The sequence below is a fragment of the Eptatretus burgeri genome, chromosome 8 (assembly GCF_056783735.1).
Source record: "Eptatretus burgeri isolate ZD-2024b chromosome 8, Ebu_testis_v1, whole genome shotgun sequence".
Classification (NCBI taxonomy): Eukaryota; Metazoa; Chordata; class Myxini; order Myxiniformes; family Myxinidae; genus Eptatretus; species Eptatretus burgeri.
This window is the reverse complement of record NC_140968.1, coordinates 42,352,797-42,365,585: the sequence shown is the minus strand read 5'-3', so window position 1 is coordinate 42,365,585 and position 12,789 is coordinate 42,352,797. Positions and strand designations below refer to the sequence as shown.

At 41.4% G+C, this 12,789-nt stretch overlaps 1 protein-coding gene across 6 annotated transcripts in view; it reads right to left on the bottom strand.

Annotated features, from left to right (window-relative positions):
• The window catches only part of LOC147021607 (electroneutral sodium bicarbonate exchanger 1-like), a 265,236-nt gene that overhangs the window by 171,495 nt on the left and 80,952 nt on the right, over window positions 1-12,789 (bottom strand). Inside the window, exon 1 of one of the 6 annotated variants that reach the window (XM_085891724.1) lies at window positions 4,218-4,734. The exons of 4 other annotated variants lie outside the window; for them this stretch is intronic. In XM_085891724.1, coding sequence (XP_085747850.1) covers window positions 4,218-4,320 — 103 coding nt within the window. In that variant the 5' untranslated portion in view covers window positions 4,321-4,734. Of the gene's footprint in view, window positions 1-4,203; window positions 4,735-12,789 lie in introns of those variants that run through there. One more of the 6 variants, XM_085891726.1, reaches the window with a different exon arrangement.

The following is a 12,789-nucleotide window of genomic DNA, read 5'->3' as shown; positions in this document are numbered from 1 at the left end:
CCCGACCGATCGCCCGGAATATAGATCGCCGCCCGGATAACTCCGAGCGACGGGTCCTTGTACAAGAACCAAAATACGCCAATCGGCAGATTACGTGGGGTAAGGTCGATTGCCAATCTTCAATGTACCTAAATACCCACGTGATCCAACTACCGGGGTATTCCACCCTCGACGGAACTCGTACGGAACAAACCGCCGAGGCGAGCTTGTCCGTGCGCGATTCCGAGCAGCGTAATCGCCGAGAACCGTCGGTCCCAATCTCCCCCTATTACGGCAAACCAACGGCTTTCTAACTCCCAACACACGAAATGTTGTCAATGAAGGAATAGACGCAACGAGCAGGTTTACATTCACACAAGGACATTTATTATAATGAAACATGTATGCAACTAAATAAGGCAAAACACATATGCAATTATACAAGCAATAAAAGCACGACAAAATGAACTACAACCGTCTACTTATTATGTACAGTCATTTACACTTAACAGCAGTTCCTACTTATTAGATGGGACCACGGACACACGCACACACACACACACACACACACGAAACGGTGACTGAGGCCTTTAATCACAAGCTCCAGCTCAGAGGACACGTGAGCTGAAACTCAGAGCTTGGCTCGAACCTTTCCACCTCGTGTGGTCTTCAACTTGTCCGGACCCAGGCTCCAGCGAGATCGAGCTGGATCCAATTGCCGCGATCCTTCCCGAGCTCCCGCGAATCCTCCCGGGCTTCTCAACACGTGCCTGTGAGACGAGGCGCCGATCCTTCCTGTCGATCGTCGCTTCCCCAAGGATCCAACTCCAAGAAGAGGCCGATGTGTCGCACCAAGCCGGGAAACAAAATGGAGAACGAAAAGCTCCACGAACCAAGAAGAAGAGGAAGAAGAGGAAGAAGAGGAAGAAGAGGAAGAAGCCTCCACTCACAGCTCGAGCCGAACAACTGGCTCAAGTTCCTTCCAAAACAAAGCAGCAGCCGAAGCTCACTGAGCCAGCCGAAGCAAAAAGCTTCCGAAGGCCTCAAGCCAAGCAAGCCAAGCAGGACCCGATGGCCTGCTGAACGACTGCTCTCTCCGAAGCAAAAAGCTTACTCCTCCCACGGGACTCAGCACACGAACTCTGCACATGGGACTCAGAACGGGACTCTTCACGAACTCTGCCACGGGACTCTTTACGAACTCAGCCCGACCACGGGACTCTCACGAACTCTTTTCGAACAAAGAAAAGATGTCCTCTTTATCCTTTGCACCCCCTCCCCCACACCCAGCGTGACTCATGCCCTCGTGATCCACCCCCCGCTCAACCACGGTTGGGAGGGAGTTGTTGACGTCACCACAGGGTTCTTCTTCCTCTTCGCAGAAGAGGGGGAGCGACGTCTCCATTGTTCGCTCCCTAACTATTAAATCGATCCACAGCGTATCTAATCGATTTCAAAACATTTAAACAATGGAAGGTGAGCTATCGAGGGAACATGCACTTATCGACATAGCTGACTTAAGGAACCTGTATGTTCTGTGCAATTGAATTCCAAATTCGTAACAATATATATATATATATATATATATATATATATATATATATATATATATATATATATATATATATATATATATATATATATACATACATACAGGGTGAGTCAGAAGTAGTGCCAGATTTCTGTCAGTTGATTGTTTGTTTGCCATTTGTATTAAAGTGTACAAGAAGGTAGAAATAAATGAATGACATGTTTATCTAACCATTTATTCAAGAAAAAAATATTACGGAACTGTACCAAGCTGTTTTACTTGCAATTTTCAAAGTGCCCTCCCTCGTGATCGATGCACAATTGCAGCCGAGCAGGCACAGAGCGGCACACACGTTTGCAGAGTTCGATATCAATTTCCTCAAACTTTGCAGTGATTTGAGCCTTCAATTCCTGAATGGTACGAGGCTTTTTCACGATAAACAAGGTCTTTCTTGAGCCCCCAAAGAAAGAAATCTGGAGGTGTAAGGTTTGGGGAGTGTGCCGGCCACTCGATCGGATCGCGCCGGCCGATCCACTTTCTGGGAAAGTTTTCATCAAGCGATTGTCGAATATAATTGTCCATAATGAGGTGGAGCTCCATCATGCTGGAAATAACAGTCCTGATCTTGTACCCTGGGCCAAAAGAAGGTTTGCAGCATATCCAGGTAAATTTCTGCAGTGACAGATCCCTCAAAGAAAAAGGGTCCAATTATCCCTTATGGAGATATGGCTGCCCAAACTGTTACTCCAGGTAAATTTACTTCCTTCTCAACTGTCACTCTTGGGTTATTCGCAGCCCAGTAGACACAATTGTGTCTGTTAATTGTGCCATTAAGCTTAAAACATGCCTCATCTGACCACCAGATGTTGTCTTGCATTGTGTCCTCTTTGTGAAGTTTGGCGAAGAACTCTTCGCAAAATTGAAGATGGCGGTCGTCATCTCCATCGTGAAGGTCATGCAGTAAGCGTGGAATGTAAGGTTTCCATTTTTTCTGGTGAAGGATACGGATAACACTTGATTGGCTCACTTCCAACTCTGCAGATAAACGGCGAGTTGACTTTTGCGGACTTTGTTCCAGTCTTCTGATGGCTTCTTCAGCCTTAGCTGCATTCGTTGCCGTTTTCGGACGACCGGACTTCTTTGCAGTAGCTACCGACCCTGTTGCTTCAAATTTCTCGACAATCAATCGTATGTTTCTTCCCTGAGGTGAGTTAATATCGAGTTCCTGTGCCAAACGGCGTGCCACCATCGTTGGTTGTTCATTACATTTGTAGTAATGTTTCACGGCCGCAATGCGTTGATTCATTGAAAGCTAATTCATGGCTCAATTAGGTGAAAATTCAGTAACTTTCCAAACTCGCAGCAATAACCTGCAAAACAAAATCAAAAATAAATAAATTACGAAAATTAATAATCTGCAAGACAATTATTAACAACATGATTTCCCAGAAAGAATCTGACAGCCGAAAAAACAGAAATCGGGCGCAACTTTTGACTCACCCTGTGTGTGTGTGTGTGTGTATATATACATTTATACATTTCTAACCAGTGATTCACTGACTGACTGACATTAAAGATTGGTACCCTCCGAGTGACGAAGAAAGCTGAAATTGTGTGTGCCGATGGACTTCGAAGCTGGCACACAAGAAAAAAAAAATCACAGAATTGTTGGACAACATTCATAAATGAAAATATAAATAAATGAAAGAAATGCAGGTGAGTGACCCGAGACAATGGGGAAGCATGGTAATTTTGTGTGGTGACGAAGATTGAAGCCGATCTACGACAAAAAAAAATCAGAGAATCGTCAGAAAGCATCAGTAAATGAAAACATAAAGACATGAAAAAAAATAAAAAATGAAAAATCAAATGCAGGTGAACGACCTGAGACAATGGGGAGCAGAGTTCATATGCCTTCACCATATATATATATATATATATATATATATATATATATATATATATATATATATATATATATATATATATATATATATATATATATATATATATATATATATACACACACACATGCATATGCCCGAGATACAACCCTGGAGAGCAACAGAATCTCCCCCAATCTTTAACAGTCGGCTGAAAACATTGCATGTCATCACGTTCTCTCGGTCTTCAGCATACAGAATGACATATCTTAGATCCAAAAAGTCAAAATTGCGATTCATCAGACCACATACATTACTTGATTGCATTGTCAGTCACCCAATATTGGTGTTGCCTTGCAAATTTTAGTATTTTCTCCATTTATATACTGGGTGGTTTGTCATTGCTTTCGATATATATTGTGATCATATATCCACCCAGTATAAGCTTTGCCAGGACACAGCTTCGGCAGTACTTAACCTGCCTTCGTGAAGCAAAGTGGAATACAATATATATATATATATATATACACATACACACATCACAAACACACACACACACACACACACACATACACACACACACACACACACACACACACACCTCGTTTTTCACTCACAACTGTTCACACACCTGCATAGCTTTGCAGTCTTCTTTTTTTTCCTTACTTTAGCAGAATTTGTCGAAAAAGAATGGCAAATGAAAAGTTATCAGCATTGTAATTACTTTCAGAAAAACATTTTTTTATCACAAGATGATAAAAATAAATAAATTCGGAAACTGAAATTTATCAAAATATTTCTCTCACTCACAAAATCTCACTCACACAAATCTTCCGGCTCATTTCCATCTTTGCTGATCTTGGTATCTTCGGAATCCATTTGTCCTGCCTTTTCCTCTGCCGAGAAAATATCTTCTGTTTTGTCCATCGAATTCGAGATACAGCACTTCTTAAACCCTTTTACAATGGTTTCCGGGGAGACAGCACTCCAGGCTCCAAGAACTCACTTGCACAAGAGAGAGACCGACTCAGAGAGAGACCGACACGGAGAGAGACCGACCAAGAGAGAGACCGACCAAGAGAGAGACCGACCAAGAGAGAGACCGACCAAGAGAGAGACCGACCAAGAGAGAGACCGACCAAGAGAGAGACCGACCAAGAGAGAGACCGACTTAGAGAGAGATCGACCAAGAGAGAGACCGACTCAGAGTGAGATCGACTAAGAGAGAGACCGACCAAGAGAGAAACCGACTGCTTATGTATTTTCTCCGAAAGAGTAAGAGCGTGGTTCCCAGCAAACGACCAGCCCATGCACTGCTTGCGCAGTGCATCTCTGAATGGCTTATTCACAACTACTTCCAAAACTTGAAGCTGAGAAGTCACACCACCGGAAATAATGACCAAGTCACTATTCATACTCACTTGTTCCTTTGAACAGTGTGTTAAATAGACACGAATGGCATCCATAATGAGCATGTTTCTGCACAATGATAAAGCCAAACTACTTTTCGCCAATCCACGATGAGGGCAAGAGTCCATCCACCCTTTTCCTTGTAAGCAAATGATAACACCAGTAGGCAATTTTTCTTTTGGCATCGTTTTCCACTTAAGAATCACATCTGGTGGTAACTTGGTACCATCAGCTAGCACAGCCAACATCAGGATAATATGCGACTTTTTATTACCGTTTGATTTACAAGAACAGATTTCTCTCCATTTTTGTTCACAGTAACGTTTGTCGGAAAATCAAAAAAAAATAATCAGCATTTGTGCTGCATTGTTGATTTCATCCAAACTGTACTCGTTTTCTTTCTGGAGCAAAACAATGTCATGCTGAAACGCAATCAGTTTTTCAGTGTGCTGTGATCATTTGGCAGTCGTTGAGTGAGGGCTGTTCACATTTGCAAGGTAAAACTGTTATGACATCATGTGTTTGCTCCATCAAATGCTGCCCCTTAAACTCCGATTCCAGCACCTGCATCCTGAGAGCAACTTCAAGTGCTTTCAATAAATTCACGTCTCTTGTAATGGGCATTCCTTCATTCCGTTTTTCAGTCACGAAGTCAACACGTTCCTCCATAATCTGAAAATTTCCCACGCCTGGGCCCATTTAATGCTCGTCTTTGAGAGTGCGCATTCCATAATGACTCTATATGTGCCATTGATGAACATCACACTCAGTAACACCATAGTTTTCTGCAGCAGCACAGCTATTCGTTTCTTCAGCTGTTCTTCAAAGCATCAGCTTAAAATGTGCATCACAACTGTTTCACAAACCTTTATTTACCTGTTTTTTTCTCCAACCAGTTTTTACCTCCACCACCTAAAGGTGGACGGAGGTTATGGTTTCACCGCTATCTACTTGTCTGTAAGCAGGATATCTCAAAAAAGTTGTGGATGGATTCAAATGAATTTCGGTGGACAGGTTTGGTGTGTGACGAGAACGAATTGATAAGATTTTGCTGAAGATCTAGATCCGGATACGAGAATTTTTAGGTGATTACTTATAATTGAGGGTGAAATATATATATATATATATATATATATATATATATATATATATATATATATATATATAGATATATATATATATATATATATATATATATATATATATATATATATATATATAGATATATCATGATATCTCAAAAAGTTATGGACGGCTTAGGACAAAACTTGTTGGATGAGTTGGGTAGGTGACAGGATTCTGGTTTGATTCTGGTTCATGTCCGGATCCAGATAAAACCTATCAGTGTGATACAAAACGTAAACTGTTCAGCCTGCCGGAGGTATGCGCTCTACCGAGTGCCGTTATAATTTGTTTGTTGGATTATTTGTGTGTTTGACTTGTTTGCATTCCTAAACCGCTGGATGGAATGAGTTTAAAACTGGTGGTTGCACTCGAGCTGTGCACAAAAAGTTTATAGGTGGTTAAAAAAAAAGAAATTATAGTCCCTCGGGTTCAGGGTGTGGGACCCCAAATTTTCCATACAAATGTGTATCATTTCGTGCCATTCCCAATACAAGGGGGTATTCAAAGTCTTAATAGTGTGATGGTCCTGGGAACCGAGAGCCCAAAGCAATGGCACACAACATATAACGGTTCCGGAGTCAGTTATTCCATAATTACATGCTCCAGATGGGGTACTTCCCTTGTGTCTCATGGGTTACAAAGGGAATATGTGTTGTGAAGGGTTTGATAGGTTTTTGTTTTTCCCTGCTCCACCCCCCCCCCCTCACGACTCATTTCATCTGATTTAAGAGTGAACATCATGGGTGCGTGGGTCGCTATCACAAATGCACTACACAGAAGACTCGCTGAAGGAAGCTTCGGCATGCAGGAGGCTCATTTAAATATCCTGCCAAATCTCATTCAAAACAACACCTGTTTCAGGTGTTGCCTTGCAAATTAACTACACATTGCTTCAGGTCGGCTCAGGTGGCGCTCAGGAGGAGGAAATGCTTCTGCTCCCTCTCCGATCAATGTGCCCCAGTGAGGCTCTCCTCTGCCTCAGTGTCTTCAACACAGACGGTGCCTCCTATAGGTGGCCCTCGGAGGGATCACTCCAATCCTCAAAGAGGTTTTACAAGCGAGGTATCTCATCACAAACCAGACCACACATGCTGCGCTTGTTCCCGCCTTTTTCTCATGCCCTCTCGCCAGTCCACACTTTCATTTCTTCAACAGCTTTTTTTTTTTTTAACTTTTCCCCCCCAAAAAAATCCATAAGGTTTTTTCGCACGAGACCCCATGAGGCCTCGAAGGGCGAATACAAGGCAGAAGGGGAAGGAAGGTCCCGCAGCACAAGAATCAAAACAATTCAAGAAAAAAACTAGAGGGGGAGCACTCGGGAGAGTGCAAAACCTCCGCCGCCAATACTGCTGGGTCACTCAAGTGAACCTTATATCTTATTCATTAAATATGATGTCAACATTGCTGACAGTTATAGTTCTTTTCTCCAAGATTTTTTTTTTGGCGGGGGGGGGGGGAGTTTGAAATCACTTAAAACATGTAGAAATGCAAGAAAAGAAATCGAAATTTTTGTTGAAAGAAAAGCTGCAAAAAAAATTTTTCTCTAACAATTTTTTTTTTTGGGGGGGGGTTGGGAATCACTTAAAACATGTAGAAATGCAAAAAAAAAAAATTCTCTAAATTTTTTTTTGGGGGGGGACCAAGTCCAAAATCTAATGGCATGAACCTTGGACCATACCTAACCCCCCCCCCCACCAAGTTTCGTCGAAATCCGTCGAGGAGTTTTTCTGTAATACTGTTCACAAACAAACAAACAAACAAATAAACCAATGTCACCCGCAGGGCGACCCGTATCTTGCCAAAAGGTGACCACGTGTGACTTCTTTAAGGTCACTGAGGTGAACAGAGCTGCTATCCACCAGGAGCGACTCCTTGAGGAATATGGAGAGATATTCTCTCCAAATTATGGAGAGATGTAGCTCTTTCTTCCATTTGCCAGCATATACCGTACCTCAATCGATGCAGGGCACTACATTGCTGTGAGTCTTGATACTTGTCTGTCCACTGTCAAGTTGTATTGAGTAAGCTGTAAGTATATCAGGAGATCCGAACTGTCAGGTGGACGAGACCACTTATGCACTCGACGGGGGGTGTTTTGTTGATAATGGCACACGATTATCTTGATACAGGATATGTGCGTGGTGTTGTCAACACCCCTCGTCGATCACGTTAGTGGATTTGTCCACCTGATAGTGCTGAGAGTCGACGAACTTGGTCAATGTCGTCCTTTTCGATATTGCTGACCTTTTCGTCTGTCGGTGGGAAAGAGACTATACTGGAATTGTGGCATCACCTGGTCATGTATTTCGGATAGCTTCCGCTGCAGCTCAAGATTTTTCCCTTTTGTGACGTCATACAAACATGGGAGTGAGTAGGAAGCCGACACATCGCTCTCCAGTTTACACCACTATTTTGAGAACCATGCATTGAGTGAAGGTAAACTTTGTTTATGTTTATATAAACAATATAAATACAATCCTATTTTTTATTATTGCCTATTTTTCTTACTCATAAAACATGGAAACTCCATCTGACATTTCATGTAAACAAGGAGGCTCATTTGTGTATCGAGAGTGAGGAGCCGCTACTAAAATTAGCACAACAAAGGGACACGACTCTGTCAGAATTTCGAACCTATGGAAACCCAAAAGTGCCACACATATAAACCTGAATTTAATGTAATTTGAATTTTCAGCTTACCCCAACCTCGAAACAGGCACAAAGATGCTCATATTCACCTTCTGTGCTTATAAGAGTGCACCAGGCAGTAAAAGAAGATGGTACTGTATTGCTGTTTATGGAGCATCGAGACAGCATGCAGTACCATTTACTACCCTTAGAGTTGATTGCACAGTTTCTGTAAATTGTACCAGATCTGGTCCTGAACATATTCTGTCACAGCTGGAAGAGTCTGATAAGGTCACACATGTTGAAGATCTTGCTGCAGTCGGGTATGGCTACACAAGGACTGAGGTATTGACCATGGCGACGGATGACGCTGTTCACCTTAGAAAGATGACAAGTGTCATGCAGTGGTTCTACAAATTCATGGACAGATGGCCTGACCTGCACGTGGTAAAACCATCAAGTAAATATGTGGTAAAACCATCAAGTTTATCTGAGCTGCACGTGATAAAACCATCAAGTTTATCTGAGCTGCACATGGTAAAACCATCAAGTAAATCGGAGCTGCACATGAAAAAAACCATCAAGTTTATCTGAGCTGCGTGTGGTAAAACCATCAAGTTTATCTGAGCTGCGTGTGGTAAAACCATCAAGTAAACCTGAGTTGCACATGGTAAAACCATCAAGTTTATCTGAGCTGCGTGTGGTAAAACCATCAAGTAAATCAGAGCTGCACATGGCAAAACCATCAAGTTTATCTGAGCTGCGTGTGGTAAAACCATCAAGTAAATCTGAGCTTCACGTGGTAAAACCATCAAGTAAATCTGAGCTGCACATGGCAAAACCATCAAGTTTATCTGAGCTGCACATGAAAACCATCAAGTAAATCTGAGCTGCACATGGTAAAACCATCAAGTAAATCGGTGCTGCACATGATAAAACCATTAAGTTAGTCTGAGCTGCAAGTGGCAAAAGCATCGTTTATCTGAGATGCATGTGGCAAAACCATCAAGTTTATCTGAGCTGCACATGGTAAAACCATCAAGTAAATCTGAGCTGCACATGGCAAAACCAACAAGTTTATCTGAGCTGCACATGGTAAAACCATCAAGTAAATCTGAGCTGCACATGATAAAACCATCAAGTCAATCGGAGCTGCACATGATAAAACCATCAAGTCAATCGGAGCTGCACATGATAAAACCATCAACTTTATCTGAGCTGCACATGGTAAAACCATCAAGTTTATCTGAGCTGCACGTGGTAAAACGATCAAGTAAATATGTGGTAAAACCATCAAGTTTATCTGAGCTGCGTGCGGTAAAATCATCAAGTAAATCTGAGCTGCACATGATAAAACCATCAAGTAAATCTGAGCTGCACATGGCAAAACCATCAAGTTTATCTGAGCTGCACATGGTAAAACCATCAAGTAAATATGTGGTAAAACCATCAACTTTATCTGAGCTGCGTGTGGTAAAATCATCAAGTAAATCTGAGCTGCACATGATCAAACCATCAAGTCAATTGGAGTTGCACATGATAAAACCATCAACTTTATCTGAGCTGCACATGGTACAACCATCAAGTTTATCTGAGCTGCACATGGTACAACCATCAAATTTATCTCAGCTGCATATGGTAAAAACATCAAGTAAATCAGAGCTGCAGATGATAAAACCATCAAGTAAATCTGAGCTGCACATGGCAAAATCATCAAGTTTATCTGAGTTGCACATGGTAAAACCATCAAGTAAATATTTGGTAAAACCATCAAGTAAATATGTGGAATACCATCAAGTTTATCTGAGCTGCGTGTGGTAAAATCAAGTAAATCTGAGCTGCACATGATAAAACCATCACGTCAATTGGAGTTGCACATGATAAAACCATCAAGTTTACTGAGCTGCACATGGTACAACCATCAAGTTTATCTGAGCTGCACATGGTACAACCATCAAATTTATCTCAGCTGCACATGGTAAAACCATCAAGTTTATCTGAGCTGCATATGGTAAAACCATCAAGTAAATCTGAGCTGCACTTGGTAAAGCCATGAAGTAAATCAGAGCTGCACATTATAAAACCATCAAGTAAATCTGAGCTGCACATGGCAAAACCATCAAGTGTATCTGAGCTGCACATGGTAAAACCATCAAGTTTATCCTGGCTGCATGTGGTAAAACCATCAAGTAAATCTGAGCTGCACATGGCAAAAACCATCAAGTTTATCTGAGCTGCACTTGGTAAAACCATCAAGTAAATCTGTGGTGAAACAATCAAGTTTATCTGAGCTGCATGTGGTGAAACCATCAAGTAAATCTGAGCTTCACGTGGTAAAACCATCAAGTAAATCTGAGTTGCACATCGCAAAACCATCAAGTTTATCTGAGCTGCATGTGGTAAAACCATCAAGTAAATCTGAGCTGCATGTGGCAAAACCATCAAGTTTATCTGAGCTGCACATGGTAAAACCATCAAGTAAATCCATGGTGAAACCATCAAGTTTATCTGAGCTGCGTGTGGTAAAACCATCAAGTAAATCTGAGCTTCACGTGGTAAAACCATCAAGTAAATCTGAGCTGCACATGGCAAAACCATCAAGTTTATCTGAGCTGCACATGGTAAAACCATCAAGTAAATCAGTGGTAAAACCATCAAGTTTATCTGAGCTCGGTGTGGTAAAACCATCAAGTAAATCTGAGCTGCACGTGGTAAAACCATCAAGTAAATCGGAGCTGCATATGATTAAACCATCAAGTAAATATGAGCTGCACATGGCAAAACCATAAAGTTTATCTGAGCTGCACGTGGTAAAACCATCAAGTAAATATGTGGTAAAACTATCAAGTTTATCTGAGCTAGGTGTGGTCAAACCATCAGGTAAATCTGAGCTTCACGTGGTAAAACCATCAAGTAAATCTGAGTTGCACATAGCCAAACCATCAAGTTTATCTGAGCTGCACATGGTAAAACCGTCAAGTAAATCTGAGCTGCATGTGGCAAAACCATCAAGTTTATCTGAGCTGCACATGGTAAAACCATCAAGTAAATCCGTGGTGAAACCATCAAGTTTATCTGAGCTGTGTGTGGTAAAACCATCAAGTAAATCTGAGCTTCACGTGGTAAAACCATCAAGTAAATCTGAGCTGCACATGGCAAAACCATCAAGTTTATCTGAGCTGCACATGGTAAAACCATCAGTGGTAAAATCAGTGGTAAAACCATCAAGTTTATGGTAAAATAAAAAAATCAACAACCAAATCAGTGGTAAAACCATCAAGTTTATCTGAGCTCGGTGTGGTAAAACCATCAAGTAAATCTGAGCTGCACGTGGTAAAACCATCAAGTAAATCGGAGCTGCACATGATTAAACCATCAAGTAAATATGAGCTGCACATGGCAAAACCATCAAGTTTATCTGAGCTGCACATGGTAAAACCATCAAGTAAATATGTGGTAAAACTATCAAGTTTATCTGAGCTGGGTGTGGTAAACCATCAGGTAAATCTGAGCTGCACATGGCAAAAACATCAAGTAAATCGGTGCTGCAAATGATAAAACCATCAAGTTTATCTGAGCTGTGTGTGGTAAAACCATCAAGTAAATCTGAGCTTCACGTGGTAAAACCATCAAGTAAATCTGAGCTGCACATGGCAAAACCATCAAGTTTATCTGAGCTGCACATGGTAAAACCATCAGTGGTAAAATCAGTGGTAAAACCATCAAGTTTATGGTAAAATAAAAAAATCAACAACCAAATCAGTGGTAAAACCATCAAGTTTATCTGAGCTCGGTGTGGTAAAACCATCAAGTAAATCTGAGCTGCACGTGGTAAAACCATCAAGTAAATCGGAGCTGCACATGATTAAACCATCAAGTAAATATGAGCTGCACATGGCAAAACCATCAAGTTTATCTGAGCTGCACATGGTAAAACCATCAAGTAAATATGTGGTAAAACTATCAAGTTTATCTGAGCTGGGTGTGGTAAACCATCAGGTAAATCTGAGCTGCACATGGCAAAAACATCAAGTAAATCGGTGCTGCAAATGATAAAACCATCAAGTTTATCTGAGATGCATGTGGCAAAACCATCAAGTAAATTGGTGCTGCAAATGATAAAACCATCAAGTTCATCTGAGATGCATGTGGCAAAACCATCAAGTTTATCTGAGCTGCACATGGTAAAACTATGAAATAAATATGTGGTAAAACCATCAAGTTTATCTGAGC